Source organism: Chelonoidis abingdonii, chromosome 4, assembly GCF_003597395.2.
Source record: "Chelonoidis abingdonii isolate Lonesome George chromosome 4, CheloAbing_2.0, whole genome shotgun sequence".
NCBI classification, from domain to species: Eukaryota; Metazoa; Chordata; order Testudines; family Testudinidae; genus Chelonoidis; species Chelonoidis abingdonii.
In genome coordinates, this window is record NC_133772.1 from 15,112,262 (window position 1) to 15,130,664 (window position 18,403).

General features: G+C 49.6%; 1 protein-coding gene across 2 annotated transcripts in view; it reads right to left on the bottom strand.

Annotated features, from left to right (window-relative positions):
• Window positions 1-18,403, bottom strand: part of CDK18 (cyclin dependent kinase 18) — a 180,606-nt gene that overhangs the window by 38,483 nt on the left and 123,720 nt on the right. For both annotated transcript variants that reach the window (XM_032792505.2, XM_075064852.1), the window contains one exon: window positions 3,021-3,176. In XM_032792505.2, coding sequence (XP_032648396.1) covers window positions 3,021-3,144 — 124 coding nt within the window. In that variant the 5' untranslated portion in view covers window positions 3,145-3,176. The remainder of the gene's footprint in view (window positions 1-3,020; window positions 3,177-18,403) is intronic.

The following is an 18,403-nucleotide window of genomic DNA, read 5'->3' on the forward strand; positions in this document are numbered from 1 at the left end:
CATCCCCCCTTTAGGCTGCAGCATTCCTTGGTTAAGGGACAGGTTATTGCACTCCCCCCCCCCCCTCCACTCCTACAGAATTTGCCATTCTACCTCTGCTTCTGAGCCTAATCAGTTCCAATAACCTGCTGTCAGCAGCGGCCGAGGCTGGGGAAAATAATTAAGTAATTCCCCCGGCCAGCTCCGCAGTGCGATGGAAGGAAAATGATTTCCTGATCCCTGCAATGATTAGCTCTCTCCATGGCACATGAAATTTGCTTCCCTGCACGTGTTATCCTTGGACACATGTTCACCTGAGGAGATGCCAACATGCCCTGTTTTCAGGCCTGCCATGCAGAATGGGCAGAGGGAGACCCAGAGGCTCGTTCAGAAACACGGGCAGCAGGAATATTTAAACTGCACCATACGTGACAGTATCGAAAGGACACACCCGGTAACGGTTGGGCCTGGCCCGCACAGGGGGAAGCTTGGAGAAGTGGCTGAAGCACAAGACCCAGCATCAGGATTTCAGGGTTCTTGTCCCAGCTCTGCCACTGACTGGCTGCGTGACCGTAGGCAAGTCCCTGCTCCGTCCTGTGCTGCAATTTCTCCATCTGTAGAATAGGGGTAATGAGAATGACCTCACAGAAGGCTTAGCGCATCCAGGTTTGTAAAACAAGGTCAGACAGAGGCATTTGCCAATGGTGCAGCTGCATACAGCCGGTCTGTTAGTGCCCATGGGCTTCCCAGTCTCCCCCTAGAGAGATGAACTTGGTGAAAGAACCTGGCTCGATTCTCTTCCAGAAAAAAGCAAACCAATCCATTTCTAGCTGAACCCCAACCTGTAGTAAACCATGGCCCCCTCTCTGAGCCAAAGACCATTGAAATCTGTAGAAAGATGCCCTCTGCCATCAGTGGGCTGTGGATCAAGCCCACTCAGCACTAGACAGGTTGGTGCATCTGTACGCAGCATTCCCCTGTCAAGGCCAGATGGCGCAATGCTGCGGGCAGGGAGCTCCCAGCGGCAAGGGGTTTATTAAATGCCATCAGCGGAGGGCTGAAAAGACACGTCAGACAAAAGCAGCTGTCAGGCCTCTTAATAAATAACATCCACAGCTTTCAGGGGAAGGAGATTAAGGGCAGCACAGACGTGACTTCACAGGCTTGTTTACAACCTCTGAGAAACTTAATCAAGAGATCTTGGGCCAGAAGGAGCGGGCTGTATGGGAGCGAGTGAATGACGCAGAACTGGGGACAGTGGAGATGGGCACCATGTCTGGGCTGCACCGCGTGGGAAGGGCACAGGCTGCAGGGTGAGGAATTAACCACGTACTGTGGGAAACAAACTGTAGCCAGATTCTTCTGCCTCCAACTGGGGGAAGGAAATACAGACACGGCCTGATACTGGGGGTTTCTGCTTCTTAGGGGGGCAGAAACACACCCCTGGGCCTAGTACTAGGTTGTCCTGCCACACAGGGAGTAGAAGCAGCAAAGAATCCTGTGGCACCTTATAGACTAACAGATGTACTGGAACATGAGCTTTTGTGGGTGAATACCCATGTCGTCAGATCCATGTCATGCATCTGACGACGTGGGTATTCACCTACGAAAGCTCATGCTCCAATACATCTGTTAGTCTATAAGGTGCCACAGGATTCTTTGCTGCTTTTACAGATCCAGACTAACACAGCTACCCCTCTGATACTTGACAGGGAGTAGAGACACACTCCTGGGCCTGGTTCAGGGATCCCCAAGAAAGTGACAGACTCATGGCCCATAAAAGGGAGACAATTGCGTACTCAGCTCTGCCCTCGCTCCGGTTCCATCCAGGTCACTCGGGGAGAGGTACTGATCAGGAGGGGTGGGCAGAACAAGTGGGCTGCTGCAGACCTTGGTTTGAAAAGTGAAGGGGAGGAGGCCAGGCACAAGCAGGGCTGAGGACTCATTAAAGTGAGAGAACGGGGAAGCCGCCTTGTTATATGACAGAGCTTGGGTTTGGTGCGCGTCGATAATGAGCCAAGGGCCAGAGAACCCAGGGCTGATGTCCCCTGAGAAAGGTGCAAGTCAGCTGCTGCTGTCAGCACCCAGCACTTCATTAGTCTCGCACCGTTTCATCCTGGTAGCTTCCATGCCTGTAATTAAAGGCTCATTTCTAATTATAGCTCCGTCAGCTAGCCAGGGTTGGGGGAGCAGACAGGCACCGCGGCTGCTTCAGAGCATTGAGCATGGTTGCTTGCTAAGGGGGGTGCAGTGCCAGCAGCTTGAGGCGAGCAAAGGGATGTAATCTGTTAGCAGCGGCGGGCACTGCAGAGGGGCAGGGGGCTGGGACAAGGAGGAAAAAAGCCATCTCTATTACAGGCTGCTGGGTGTCTTCTACACTTAGGTTAGAAAGCAGATGGCTGGATAGAGGAGACAGGTGATTACATTAGGGTCTCAGCCTTGATTTTTTGTTTTAAAGTCTGTTTCTAACTGTTGTGGTTGCAGAGAAAGGTGTAAATGTGACCTGAGCGAAGTGAGGGAGCAGTGTGTGGCTGAGTTTGCAGAGAGCTTGAGACAATTGCTGTCGGGGGAGAACTGCCCTACACATGAAAACAAGGCCTGAGCCTGCCAGAGAGCCAATTGGTACTATTTCTGGGTGGGGAGAAGGGGGCTCCATGCTTTAATGAAGCACAGGCCTTAAGCAGAATAGCTGCTTGCTCCCCTACTTTTTGCTTTGGTCTTTAATATGTAATGATATGTAAAAATAACCATGCTTTGTCCCTTTACAGCACTTCCTACCCACAGCGCTCCCCCTAGAGGAATGAATGTTGGGGAGGTATTACCTCTGTTTCACAGATGGGGAAACTGAGGCATAGACTGGCCAGAGACTCACCCAAGGTCACAAACACTATTTGTGCTGCTTTTCTGGGCCCATTTGAGACAGTTAAAGGTCAAGTGGAAAGAAATCCTGACCCGTCACCAACTGTCTGTGCCTGAAGGGGATTCTGGCCAAGCCTGGACTGGTTTCCCCTGCTGGCACAATGAACCTGCAAGCCTCTCACCTTCATTCTTCCTGTTGTTGAGCTGATTGAACTGCTCTGTGAACTCAGCCAGCGACTCCTCGATGGTCTCCGTCCGGGGAACAGAGAGGGAAAACCGCCGCTTGAAGTTTTTCATCTTGTTCATTTTATCCTGTGCTGCGGTGGGACAGCAGGGCCCTGGAAGGGGAAAGCAAGGAGAGCAGGCTAAAGGGCTTGGATTGCATGCAGGACCACCTGCTTGGGGCTGGAGCCAGAAGCACAGGGCCTGATTTGCAGAGGTGTCAGGCACCTGCAGCACTGATTGACTGGACTTAGGAGTGCTCGGTGAAAATCAGGCCTGAGATAGTCTGTGCTCCTGATGAGTTTACCAGTAAGAGGCCCAATCCAGAGCCCACTGAAATCACTAGGAGCCTTTCTACTGAAATCAGCAGGTTTTGGGTCAGACGCAAACCACGGATCCTATCGATGGATCCTCGCGGACGAACCCATGTGCCCATGCACAGCCTGACTGACTTCAGTGGGACTTGGCCAGGCTGCAGAGGTCTGTCCGGACTGCTCAGATTGCAGGATCGGGGCCTTTGCATGAATCCTCAATGCTAAACCAAAGGAATGATTGTCTCTGCCTCCCTTCTCTCCACTGCCTCACAGCAGTGAAGAGCAGATGCCTAAAATACTGACCCTCTCTTGCGCTTAGCATTGTCAGCTCTGCTGAGATGTGCTGCAAAGACGCTAGTGACTGAGCAGGGTAATTAGGATGGATTACGGCACCCGTCTAATAATGTGAGATGAAGCAGCAGAATTCCATAGGGAATAACCACCGCAGGCCAGTGAAATGCTCCTGTTAAAGCTTCAGCGATGGCTCAAGTTCTACCTTTCAGCCTCAGCAGCTGCGAACAGAATCAGGCGATGTCTGAAGGGTCTGGGAGTAGCTGGGGATGTGACCCAAACCCAGTGAATCTAAGTCTGCCAGGTTTATTCCCGTGGAGCTGTACATGGTGCGCATTGGACAAAGCAGGCAATAGGTGCCAGGTGATATCGTATTCTCCTCCCCTCACCCCCTGGTGTGGCAGCAGTGTGCCTACCTCAGTCACACTCTTTCCCCCTTAGTAAGTGAAGGAGTCAGCTAGGGCATTGCTTGCACTATGAACACCCCTTCACGAGGGAACAGCCTGACACCTAGTAATGCTCTCCACTGTAGCCCATCATCAAAAAGTTGTCAGACGGTAACAAGCCTCGATTGACACCAACCTAAACCGGATTCGAACCTATGACCTAGCGATGAAAGGCTCCAAACTCTTTCCCTTGTCTAACAAGTGCATTCAGGACCTCACAAACCCTCCTACCATGACGTGCTCCTAAGCAGAGACTGTCAGGTGTGTGATCCCTTTGAGAGAAAGCACAGGCTCTGGAATAGGACCATGTTCATTTCCATTCACTGCCTGAGGTGAATTTGAACCCAAAGCTCAAGAGAAGTCTGTCCCCACTGACATCAAGGGGAGTTTTACCATTAGCTTCAATGGGACCACAATTTTGCCCCTTGTATTCTGGGGCTGCGCAGGGGCATGCCCAGCTCCCAGTGTGTACAATTAAAGCAGCCTTGGGGTTGCTCTGTTATATGCTCAGCTGCCCTGTGGGCCGTGGAAAGCAAAGAATAGCCCTAGATGAAGGGCACTCCAGCCATGCTCCCCGTGTGTTCTCAGTGCTGGGAGGAGGCCAGCATAGAGCCCTCAGGCCAGTGCTAAACCAGCTGGGGAGGCCCCAGTACATGGGATATTCTCAGGGCATTCCTTCCACCTGCTTCAAGGCCCCTTTACATTTGAGAGCAGCATACGGGGCCTTACTGTAAGTCAGGGAACCAGGCCCCTTGTGTTTTCATTAGTTAACTGTGGTCTAACAGGTCCCCGGTACATGCCTTTTCGTCGTTCATTATCACATGTGCCCAAGGGCTGTGTTCTAGACACCTAAATACAGGAATATCGAAATACATACATAGTCTCACTCTGGTCTGCAAAACGCTTGGACTCCCAGTCCTAGCTGGAAAGGGTGAGGGCTATGGAGGGGGGAGAAAAGGAAGGAAAGAAAGAAAGACTGAACAAATAAAGAGAAAGAAGATTTAACTCCCACAGAGAAGAAAAGGAAAATCCTCTAAGCTTCCAGGACAGTGTCTCTCCAGTTTCTATGCTCTGCCTTTGCCAAAGAAACTTTCTGGGGCACCAGCAAACTCCCAAGGAGAGAGAGGACTGAGGTTCTCACTGGGAGGGGACCCAAGATGCAGGAGAAAAAGTGAGGTCCTGAGCGTTCACCATTCATTTACAGTATCTTGACTGATTCCAATCTTTATGGACACTGAAATCCTCTTAGCCACAGATCTGATTAAAGAATAAAACCCTTAAATGAAGAAAACCCCCAAGGGACAAAGAGCGAAGTTCATTGTTTCTCTGGCTGGCTAAACAAACACATGCAGGCAGGGCATGGCTGCAGCATTCTTAATTCCCAATGCTTACAAGCCACTACACTGTGTGCTGCAGCTTCCGTCCCTAGCTCACGTTCTGTGCTTGGTGTTTAAAAACAGACGGGATGCCTTCTGGTTACAGTAATTGTCTGGGGTGACAGTTTTAGGAAAAGGGTAACGCTCCTGAAACAGACGGTATAACAGCAGTGCCCTAAACCAAACCTCGGAAAGGGAGAGAGTCCCTGCATAGTTCTGCCAACGCCCCTTAATTCTCATCTGCAGCCCCACCCCTGCCATTTCTATCCTGGACTCCCCACACAGCTCTGCCAAAGCCCCTCAATCCTGGACAGCCCCAGCTATTCCAGCCCCGGGTTCCCCACTCACAGAGATCAGCCGATGCCCTTCAATCTTGACCCACAGCACTCCCCACTATTCCAGTCCTGGGTTCCCCCCATACAAAAATCAGCTGATGCCTCTCAGTGGCAACCTGCAGCCCCCTATTCATCCAGAACTGCCACCCCCACCCCGCTCTGCCAGTCCTCACATGCAGATCCCCTACTCTTCCAGCCCCAAGCAGGTACTTTGCTTTACGATGGTCCAGCTGCAGCATGTCCATGAAAGCGATGGAGCAATGAGGTGTGCTGGCAGGAGGGGGAAGGCTGCTGTCCAGTCAATGACCCCTTTCACCATAATGACCAGACAAAATCTCACTGATCTGGAACAGCCTGCCTCCTGCCTCCAGCCAGAGCTAGCTGCGCCCACTCCACTCACCCTCCAACTGCGAGAAAAGCTATTTTTTCTTTTCTTTTTTTTGCCCAGCAGCGGAGTAAATGTAGCAGCTACTGCTTAACGAGAAGGGGGGAAATAATTGATGGCTCAGCAGTACTCGGCAGCTACCCCCTGCTGGCCACAAGGCACTGGCAGGCAAAGACACTGATCGGGCTCCCTCCCTGTTGCCCAGTGGCTAGTTCACACTGACCCTCACAGGCACATCCCCTTGCAGGGGGTGGGACTGTAGCAGCTCTGGGACTGACTGCCTCAGCCTTGTGTCTTTCTTGCCTAGTGGGCTGTGGGACAAGGGGCCGAAGTCAGATCCTCCATGTGCTATGTCTCTGACTGCCTTGCGCCTTGTCTCCTGACCCTGATGCTGACTGAAAGGGTGGTGGCTGTGCTGAGGGCAGTGGGGGCCTGAAAGGAGAAGGACGGACTATCTTGGGCTCAGATCAGCTGCCCCTACACCAGGCCCTTGTACCTGGCAGGAAACTGCCATTCAGAAGCACTGCATTCCTTTAAAGTCACTCGTCCTGCAGCACAGAAGGAATCTTAAAGGGTATATCAGCCGCTGGCTCCCGGTTCACTGAATGCTACTTCAGGGGGTTCTGCCCCACATCTCAATCCCGTTCGACCCTTTAAAGTGGGAAGAGGTCTGCTGTATTGCTATCTGCTGGTAGCTCATTCCCTCCCCTGACTACCCCTGTGATATCAGCACAAACAAACAGTGATCACATTCCAGACTGATGGGCTCAGACACCACATACGGGAGCTAACGCATTGTGTTGCTGTGGCAACCAGCACACTTGGGTTAAAACACTTGCATCTGAAACCTTAACAGATCATCTGTCAGTAATATAAACATTCTGCATGGTCATCAGCCACTGTCACACCAGCGCGCACGCATCCCAGACCCAGCCTCCTAACACTGATGCAATCTTTCACGTTCAAAGCCTGGGAACCCCGGGAATTAACCTTAGCTAAGGCTGCACTCAGCCAGGTTTCCTGCAACCCCACTTCTCCCCACATCCCCCAGCCTAGCAAACCTCTCCATCTACAGACAAAGGGTTGACCAAGGCACAAGCAACATCTGGAATCACAGCAAACAACTGGGTGGCTTGCGGGGTTGGTTACAGGGGAGGCAGGGGGCGTTCTCTTAACCCCACTATTTAATAAGCCCCAGCAGAGTGGAGACCAATATTTACTATCCTCTGAAGGCCTGAGTGATGAGTCAGGCTGGGATCTAGCTCCATCTCACAAGCTAAGCAAGGTCTAACCTAAGCACATTAGACAGTGCCATTCGTGTCATGTGCATCAATGGAGCTAAATGGATCTGATGTATCTCACTCCAGCTGTGTGCGCTCACTTGTGCTGTTAAAGCAGCACTGGGGGAAGCTACAAAACATTTGTGCCATGTGCCCACGCTACGCTGCATTGATCGGGGCTCTAGTCGACAGACAGTGGATGGGAGAACTCTTGGGAAAATCCATACCTGCATCTGTGCTGGAATAGGGGGTGTTGTCTTCAAAGTAATGTTCAACCACACCCCAGCAGGAGAAGCTGTCTTTCAATTGAGGCAGCAAGCAGGGTTCCTGACCATGTAATGGCATGGCACTCTTTGAAAGACCATGAGTATACTGACACTTGGAGCTGCAGGTGTAACTTCTGGCTCATGTAAACATATTTGCACTAGCTCTGACCATCCTAGTGCGCTAAAATCAGAAGTGTAGATATGGTGGCATGAGCAGCGTAGGGGCTAGCTGCCCTAAGTATGTACCTGTCCAAGATGCTAGGTACATACTTGGGTGGCTAACTCCTCCCACAGTGGCACAGCTACTCTTCATTACCTGGATTAGAGCTAACGAGGGTATGTCTACATGAGCTGGACATTACACCTTCTATCTCCAGTGTAGACCCTAAGAGGTTCTAACCCCAATTCCAATATGGGCAATTACTTTCTTCCTTCCACCCTTGGACCCACTTTGAACTAACTGCAGTTTTCTTCTTTACTTCCTGTCCTAAACTGCTGTGTAGCATGCTGTGAAACAGCTGCTGCATTTTGCGGCTGGGTGCTGCAGAAGTGATTGCATCTCAGTAGCTAGGGCCACATACACAGCATGTAAAGTGCTTTGGCAACCACAGTGCTATGTGAACAACAGATATCATTACTGGAGTATTATTATGCGTAATGATGTGTTCAGAAAGATTACACACTAGCAGCACTAGACACTGCAATTACTTTGCTTCAAATCCTCCTGAAAGATGTCACTTGAAACTGACAGTCCTCGCTTCATTTCGCAGAGCAGGTAAAAGCATAGTGCAAGATTCCTCCAAACTAGCCCACCAAATCTATGGTATGTCTACACTGCCTCCCAGCCTGCACAGACTTGTGCTAATGGAGCTAAGATCTAGCTGTGTGGATATTCTGGTTCAAGCTGGGGATCAGGCTCTCAAGCATAGGGTGTTGGGTGGGCTTCAAAGCCTGAGCCAGAACATCCACACTGCTGTCGTTAGCATGCTAGCACCAGTCTGTCTACTTAGGCTGGTAGACTTACTCCTAGCTGCTGTGTAGACATATCCCAAGACACCTCAGCCCAACTCTGAAGAGATTGGTCAAGAGCTTCAACAGTGACTTAGGGTACGTGTACACTGCAGTCAGAGGTGTGACTTCAGCACATGTGACATGTAGACACACCCCAGCTAGCTTTGGTCTAGCTAGCTCAGATACCCACAGCAGTGAAGCTGAGGCAATACAGGAAGTGGCATGGGCCCCGGGCATGTACTCGAACGGATAGCCCAGGCTGCTGCAGCTTCACTGCTATTGTTACTGGAGCTAGCTAGATGAAAACCAGTTGGGGTGTGTCTACACATGCCGCAGTCGCACGTCTGATTTCAGTGTTGACAGACCCTTAGTGATTTTGGGCACCCAACATGAGGGTCTGATTTCAAGGGTGGACGCCCAGCAATTTCTGACCCTCTTTCAACCTCTCGCTGGCAGAGCTGCTCGAAATTGTTGTTGATGAATGTGTGTTACGCTAGGGCCCAGAGATTCCCCTTGCACTGTGTGCTCTATACACACACAGGGTGCGCTGACACTGCAATCACAGGGTGTGATTACAGTTCGAGTAGACATACCCAAGCGAGCTTTACTCTAGTGAGCTTGGGTACTGGAGCCAAGAAGCTGCAGCAGGCTAAACAGTGTGAGTACAGCTTTCAGATGGGCTTGTACAGCCTGCACAGAGTGCACGCTGCCACTGTGTCAAGCTAGCTCGGATATATCTTCTCACACTTCAACAGACACCCCGTGACCGCAGTGTAGACATAATAGTGAGAGGCAGCCCATGCACAGAAGAGCTTACAGTCTATAGACCAGGCAGATAAAAGGTGGGAGAAGGTGAGGATTATTATCTCCATTTCACAGCTGGCACACAATGGCACAGAGAGATGAAGTGACTTGCCCAAGGTCACACAGGCAGTCTGTGGCAGAACAGGGAACTGACCGCTGATCTCTTGAATCCCAGTCTAGTGCCTTAACCACAAGACGGAAAGTCTTCCATGCTCAGGAAGGATGCAAGAGAGCAGATCCCAGGCTCTGAGTGGAATCTCTGTTCTGGGACTTCAGCCACATATTTCTCAAGCTTATTTGTTTTTCCCAGTGGCAGCAGGAGGAAAGCTCTCCACGCTCGTTCTGCTTCGCTGCCAGCAATGAGCCACTCTGGAATCTGGTCCTGGGCAGCGGTGACGCTGCCATCAGTAGGGAATGAGGCTGGGGGAGGTGCAGAGATGGCGTGGCTTGGGGAATTACGTTAAGTGCCGCACAGACGCAAGGCCCAGGAACTTGTCTGATCTGGTGAAGCACGGAAGGAATGTGTATCTGCGGCAATGCTCAAGACTAGCACTGCAGCAACAGCTGGCAAAAACAAGTAGGGCCCTTTACCATGCAGACAGGCCTGTGAGAAGGACAGAGGCCAATGCACAAGCAGGGGGCAGTCAGGGAGCCCCTATAAAGCAGCGGCTTTAGGGACTGATTATTTAGCCCAGCCTAGCAAATTTATTATTACGGTGAAGGCTTGTGATGCACAGAACAGAAGATTTTTGAGACCCAAGCCATGGGGGTGTTTGTTAGGAGGTGAAACGGGTCCATGACAGAATGAAGAATGTTGCAGAGCCACTGTTAGGCTGTGTGGTCAGGCAATGGGCCCAATCTTCCACATCTAATGGTGCAGCCTACCATGTGCCGTCTGTGGTATCTGACCCCTTCCATAGCCAGCCCTGGATAAGCTCCTGTTTCTCCTGGAGGCTGAAGAACCACAGGCACCATTGCATCAGCTGCCACCAGGCCTGCTGTGACAAAGGGACAGCAGAAGTACTACACTGGATCAGACCATGAGCCCATCTAGTTCAGCTTCAGAGATTCAGACAAATATGCCAGACACTCAATCCCACAAGCTCAGATGAAGGTGCAAGAAACCCTGCAGTTAATCTGCCGACAAGGGAAAATTTCTTCCTGACCGTCGTCAAATAAAGGTTGGCTTGTATCCTGAAGCATGATGGTTGATATCCCTTCTGAGCCCTTTTCTTTTTCCTTCACTATTACAATTCTGTATTGTGTCATCGCCAGAAGGGGGAACTGTGCAGGAGCCTGGATTCCAGAGGTGGAGAACCAAGGAAGAGTCAGGGAATAAAAAGATATTAAATCTGAAACGGTGAAAATGAGAATGGAAAAAAGGTCTGCTCCTTCCCCCACTCACTCCCAAAATTAGTGCAAGTAATCAATGACTTAACAGAATCCATCACTGCAGTACTGAGAATCTCTCTTCCTTTCATTGCCACCTACCAGAGCATTAGCTGCCATAAGCTACTAAATATAAACCTGCTCAGAGAGGAAGTGGATTGGGGGTAAAAATAGCTGCAAAGAAATCATAAGGATATTGTTAGTTACCTCTCCTGCTATGTGCCTGAACTATTCGGTGTTCATTATCTTTATGACTTTGTGCACTGTGTAACACTGGCTGCTTCCTCCAACGAAATCAAGATCTGACATGTGATAAAGAGGGTCACATTAAAATGTCCACAGGCTGTAATTTATGGAACGGTTATTGTCATCCCCCCACCCATTTCCCCGAAACGAGAATTCATCCTACTTTGTACTGTATGGTAACGAGCTGCATTAAAACTGAGATGCCTCCACCCTGTTGTGACCAGTCCTGCTTGGCAGGTGCAAAATATCTCTGATGCGGTCAGATTTCAGCCCTGTTTCTAAGGCTCTGCACTGGGTTTTCAGCTGTACCAGGGCAACCTCCAGGCTAGATATGATTTACACAGGGTGCCAAGTGACTAACATCAGTGCAGCATTCCCCAGTTTCAAGCCAGGGTAAATTGCACCAGTGCAAACAACACCGCACTGGTGGGAATCACGTCTACACTACGGAGTTGATCCAGGACTGCTGCATCAATGGCTGAGTCAAAGCCCAACTCTAGAGAGTTTTGGCTTCAGATATTTCACTTCAATGAAGCGGCTTCAGCCCAGACTTTCAAAAGTTTCCACTCACCTTTGGGTGCTTGATTTGAAGCATCCAGGGCCAAATTATCAAAGGGAGCCTCTGATTTTGGGTGATTCTGCAAAGGTCCTGAGCACTTGCAGATGGAAGGACTCGGTGGGTGTGGCAGGTGCTTCTCAGCACTCTGAACATCTGGCACTAGGGGACGCGTTTTCAAAAGAGCTCTGCACCCAACCCAGCCAGAAGTGTCACAATGGGTGCTGGATACTTCTGAAAATCTGGTCCCCTGTGTCTCAAGTTTGGTATCCAAAAACCGAAGCACTCTAGATTAGTGGCCATTCTGGGAAAGGTTGGCGCTAGTCTCCACCTCCCTAGCCAGGGTATCTTCAATATAGAGCTTCATCTCTTCTTGCATCAGAGCCTCCCCTCACTGCTCTAATCAAGAAGGTGGAGAGGAGATACTCCCTCAAACCTTTGGGAGGAGCAGGTTCAAGAGGTGAGTAGCCAGAAGGAACATTACTATGGGAAAAACAGAACCACTGAACAAGACAGACTAGCCTAAGGGTGTTTCTCACACAGCAGAAGTGACAAAAGCTTTTTGGAATCAGCTGATGAAGAAGTCACTGGGGTTGCCTTCTCACTGGTGCCTGGTAACCTGCAGATGACTGACAATGTCACTGAAGGCGACAGCATCTACAGTCTTTTGGACTGAGGAGGCGGGTATTTTTGTTTGGGTTTCTTTTGAGCTGTGGCATACGCTTGTGTAACTACAAGGAGCAGACCCCACTCATGAGCCAGAGACAGCCCAGTCTCCCACAGAATGAATTTCAAAATAATGACTGTTAGTGGTTCTCTCTTGTATTAAATGAGTTTTGGCTGCTGCTACGAAAGGAAATAGAAGTGTTTATCGGCTCTATCAAAGCATGTTAAACCTTTCAATGTCGCCTTTACAGAAGCAAAACAATAATACCACGTGCATTCATACAACCTTTTTTACCAGGGCTGGCAGTGTGGTCTAGAGGGTGGAGCACTGCACTGGGACTTGGAAGACCTGGGCTCTGTTTCCAGCTCTGCCATTAACTGACTTGGTGACCTTGGGCAAGTGACATCACTGCCCCGTGCCTGAGTTTCCCCAACTATGAAAAATGGAGATGATAATGACTCCTCTCTTTTGTAAAGTATTCTGAGGTCTTCTGATAAAAAGTGCTATACAAGAGCTAGGTGTTATATTATTACCAATATTATGGCTTTGAGCCCAAAGGATCCCAAAGCTCAAAGTGAATTATGACAACCATCACTGAAAGGCAGCCACCCCGGGATGGAAAGAATCAGCTGATTAGCATCACACAGCACTTTAGGACAGGAAGTGAAGAATCCCACTGAAATGGCAACGGGAAATTTAGGCCCCAGCAGACAAAATGAAATTGCTCTCATTGGATTTGGCTAAAAAAATCGGGATTAAACTGAGTGATGTGAATGAGCTGCATTTATTGTAACAGCCAAATAGTAAATACTTGGATAAAACTGTTGACAGAATCCAAATCTAAATCCAGGCAAGAACGTTAATGACATGGACTGATGACAAGATATGTAACTGCTTACTAAAGCTACAGCAGCTGCCCTAGCAATACCTCTGCTCAATATTTCACAGCAAACTACTTCAACAGACAGTTGGGCTGTAATTAGCCAGATGAATCTCTCTTGTATTCAGCCCAGAAGAACTCTCTGACGTACTGCTGCGGAATTCAAGAGACAGATATTCCAGAGAACTGCCAATAAGTAACTTGCCATCACTATGCGCAACAGCCCCCTTTCCATTCCAGCACACCTGTGGTTCAGTATTTATATTTTATTCTCACAGTTATTAGGTAGCACTGACTCGTTATAGTTGGTGCTGGAGGCTTTTTAGAGCTGAGGCTCTTATTTGCTTGGCAAACATACCCATTGTACAGGACCGAATGCGCTTACGGGGTAAGTAAATAATGAGTCAAGCTGATTAGGTGCTTATCCCTATGGTGACATGGGCATCATACTGAACGAAAGCTAATCTATGTAACACACGGGATAAGTGTGTGGTGTCCCCTTCTAATGACTGGACAATAAACAGGATAACAGCCTACTACAGCTACTAGTTGTTGCAGTTACTCTTTAAACTCAAGTAGGGGATGCCTGTGCCTTAGAGCTGGAGGTCTAGGGTTCTATCCTTGCTGAGAAGCAGCAGCAGAGGCTGCCACATAACCATTATGGGACAGATTCCATCCCTTACCCCAGCCCCTATCCATCACTCTGGCATTGTAACATGAAGGGTTACGGGAGAATTCCTTCTGAGCAGGCACAGCTCTGAATTCCCCCAGCACAGCCCTACACTGGCCCCCTTACAGGAAGTCTGCCAGAACGGAGTTGGGGGGAGGAGTTGGCACATACCACTGCAGAGACTCGGATGTTCTTGGGAGGCTGAGATAAATTAGAATACCTTTGTGGCTGCTCTAATTTATGCTGGTGGTCATTTTGACCCCCTGGGGTGGCTGAGAATCCTGAGGGAGCAGAGACTACAAAGCCCTTTGGCTCCACAAGGGGTGACACAGAATTTCAGCCTATGACCACAAACTACACTGCTTCCTGCCTTTCACCCGCCACTCCATACCAACAATAAATCTTATGCCAAATTAACAAGCTCCTTCCTCCCCCAGGCAATGATACATCTCCTGCTGGCTAAAAAACCAGGCTGAACAGATGCATCTTACACAGTATCCTAGAGGACGCCAGCGTTCCAATAACATGCTCAGAAACTACAGCGACGAGCATGATTGAATGCCTGGAGAGATTAGTTTAGATTGATAGAGGCTGGCAGTTTCTGAGGGCTCATATTGCAGAGTTTGGGTCCCTCCATTGGCCATGCCATTCCTCATTGCCCTCAGGAAACCAACCCTAGGGACAGACAGCAAGCACATTCCTTGAACACAACTGCCAGGATCGGGTATAGAGGAAGAGATGAGGTTTGGAGACAGCCTAGGCCCTAGAACAGGGGTCGGCAACCTTTCAGAAGTGGTGTGCCGAGTCTTCATTTATTTACTCTAATTTAAGGTTTTGCGTGTCAGTAATACAGTTTAATGTCTTTGGAAGGTCTCTTTCTATAAGTCTATAATATATAACTATTGTTGTATGTAAAGTAAATAAGGTTTTTAAAATGTTTAAGAAGCTTCATTTTAAATTAAATTAAAATGCAGAGCCCCCTAGACCAGTGGCCAGGACCCGGGCAGTGTGAGTGCCACTGAAAATCAGCTGGCGAGCTGCGTTCGGCACACGTGCCATAGGTTGCTTGCCCCTGCCCTAGAACACTGACTGCATTATAGCTGGTCATGAACATCAGTGCAAAGTGAGTGAGAAAACATGGTAGAGTTTTACACCTACTGGCACTGGTATAAATGACTGCACAAAAGATGCAGGGCAGCAGGAAATTGGGAACAGCACCCGGAAGGGAGTGGGAACCCAGAGCACTCCTATGCACTCAGTGAAAGAGACTGAGCCAGGACTTGAACTTTTTCAAAGCGGAGGTTGCTCAAATTGAGGGTCACTTCGAAGGCTATTAGCCTGCTGTGTTGCACTATCAGATGGGGTGAGGTGAAGGAAGTGGGTGTGGCTAGAGGAATGGGTGTGGAAGGGAGATTAGATCTAATTAGCAGGTGGGACTGAAATAACCAGAACATCCTGCAATGAAGAATAAGCATGAATGGGGATTTCACAGTGTACTCATCCAAACACATGGGAATCTCAGGTCTGAACCCTATCCACAAGGTGGCACAGCCCCCCCCAATAGCCTGGGAGGTTGCTCTGGAGGATAAGCAGTGGTCCTTTGAACCTGACTCTGCTAACATCAGTTCATGCCCCACCTTAGGCAGAAAATGGAGGGGAAGGATGGTTCACAAGAACAGTCAAACTGGGCCAGATCGAAGGTCCATCTAGTCCAGTCTCCCGTCTTCCGACAGTGGCCAATGCCAGGTGCCCCAGAGGGAATGAACAGAACAGGTAATCATCAAGTGATCCATCTCCTGTCGGGCAAACAGAGGCTAGGGACACCATCCCTGTCCATCCTGGCTAATAGCCATTGATGGATCTGTTCTCCATGAACTTACCTAGTTCTTTTCAGAGCCCTGTTATAGTCTCGGCCTTCACAACATCCTCTGGCAAGGAGTTCCACAGGTTGACTGTGCGTTGTGTGAAAAAATACTTCCTTTTGTTTGTTTTGATCCTGCTGCCTATTAATTTCATTTGGGGACCCCTGGTTCTGGTGTTATGAGAAAGAGTAAATAACACTTCCTTATTTACTTTCTCTATACCCATCGTGATTTTATAGACCTCTATCATATCCCCCCCTTAGTCGTCTCTTTTCCAAGCTGAAAAGTCCCAGTCTTATTAATCTTTCCTCATACAGAAGCCGTTCCATACCCCTAATCATTTTTGTTGCCCTTTTCTGAACCTTTCCAATTTCAATAGATCTTTTTTGAGATGGGGCGACCACATCTGCACGCAGCATTCCAGATGTGGGAGTTCCAATGGATTTACACAGAGGCAATATGATATTTTCTGTCTTCTTATCTATCCCTTTCTTAATGATTAACAACGTTCTGTTCACTTTTTTGACTGCTGCTGCATACTGAGTGGATGTTTTCAGAGAACTATGCACAATGACTCCAAGATCTCTTTCTTGAGCGGTAACAATTAACAGTGGTTAGGGCACTGACTTAGGATGCGGAGACCCAGGTGCAATTCCCAGCTCCTGCCATGCAATTCTTGTGTGACCGTGGCCAAGTCACTTGGCCTCTCTGTGTTTCAGGTCCCCATCTATAAAAACTAGGCTAAGAGCCCTGCCGCACCTCATGGGGGCGAGGTGCAGATGAACACATTAATAGATTGTGAAGCGCTTTGAGACCTACTGACGAAACACTGCAGGTCAGAAACAGGCATTATTATTCAGCCAGCTCATGCCATGTAAGCCACCGGCCCTGGATCTTTATTACTAAGCCCGCCTGCTGGTGATGAGGCACACACACTGCACAGCTATTTCCATAACAGATTTGATAGCACACTATCGACAGAGATATAAGGGTCTCCTCCTCTTGGCTAAAATCTCTCCCCTGCTCTGGTTCCTAATGACCCTGTTTACCCACAGGAAACTCATTCAATCCAGGCCCAGTGGGAACCTGGGAACCCCCCTCGCCTCTCCATGCAGCTGTCTGTGCCGATTGCTCTCCAGCAAGTGTGAGTGATGAGGGGAGAGAACAAGGCCACAGCCCTGCTTGGCATGCAGTTCTCCTGCTGCTGAGCTTTGCCCTTCAGGGGCCCTGACATTTCACTCCTAGGCAGGAAACAAAGACCCCTGCCAGGAGATCATGCTCCTGCAAGGAGGGGAGAGCAGTCAACTCCTACTAATCTACAGGAGTCCCACAGCAAGAAGCAGGAGCCCTGATCCCAGGGCAGGCTGTTTGCATCAAGCACTTGCTTGAAAGAAGAACTTAGCTCCTTGAGGGACTGACTCAGTTTCCTGGGCTGCAGCTTTTCCCTCACATTGGCTTCAGCAACGGCAAGTTTCTGGTACAGGGACCTTCCCGAGCTTCCAAGTCCCCAGGCCCTGGTCAGAGAGGAAGTGGTGGGTTCAATTGCCACCTCTCACTTACTCTCCCCATGCCTCGGTTTTCAAAACTGTAAACCAGGGAAAATAAAGCTTCTCTTCTCCCACCTTTCTTCAGACTTTCTTTGATTGTCAGCTTGGTGGGGCAGGGACTCTCAGTCGCTCTGCACATGTACAGCACTTTGTGCACTGCGGTTTTGATCCTACTCCTTTGCTCAAACCTCCCCCTGCCTGACAACATGCCTCATTCACAGGACCCATGAAGACAACAAAGTAACCCGGTGGGGTCCTGGTGAAGCAGAGATGGTGATGCACCCGAACCACAGCGATGACTAGAAGCGAGGGAAGCCATATCCAAACCTGGTCTCCAAAGCACACAGAGAGAGACCCTGCCAGGCCTCACAAGGCAAACTTTGCAGAAAGCTTCCTCCAGGTCCAGCCTCCGGCTGCCATAACCTGCACTCGGCACAATACTGCACACAGGCAGGAGAGCTGTTTTGCTGGATAAGCAGTTCCCTCCCGGTTCCCCTAAGCCCTGACAATGAGTCCAGTAACAGGATCACACAAAGGAGGCTTGTATTTCCTTTGTATCTCTGCCTCTCTATGGCCAGCAGCCCCGGGCGGTGTAGTCAGCACGTCACACTAGGACCTTCTGTCACAGCCTTGCAACGCTTGATGGCTCTGAGTGAAGGCACTAAAATGACAGTCATTATTTCGGCAACCAAAAGCCACTAGGAGCTTATTCTTTGGCTGGGGTTAACCTGAGAGACTGTATCTTGTGTTTGGCCAGCTGGACAATAGGCCATTAATAGCCCGTTTGCCCAGTACAGACGGTCCTGTCACACACCAGTGGCTGTAGCTTGTTCAATACCCATATTGTCTGCTAGTCTACCAGGACTCTTGATGAGCGGTAGGGAAGGTGGTTGTGTTAGCGTGTTCCTGGTACGCTCCTTATTTTCAAGGGATTATTGGGCTAGATACTCAGCTGTTGGAAGTCAGCATAGCCCCTTTCAAACCAGCACAGCCCTGCCATTTGTCACCAGCTGAGGAT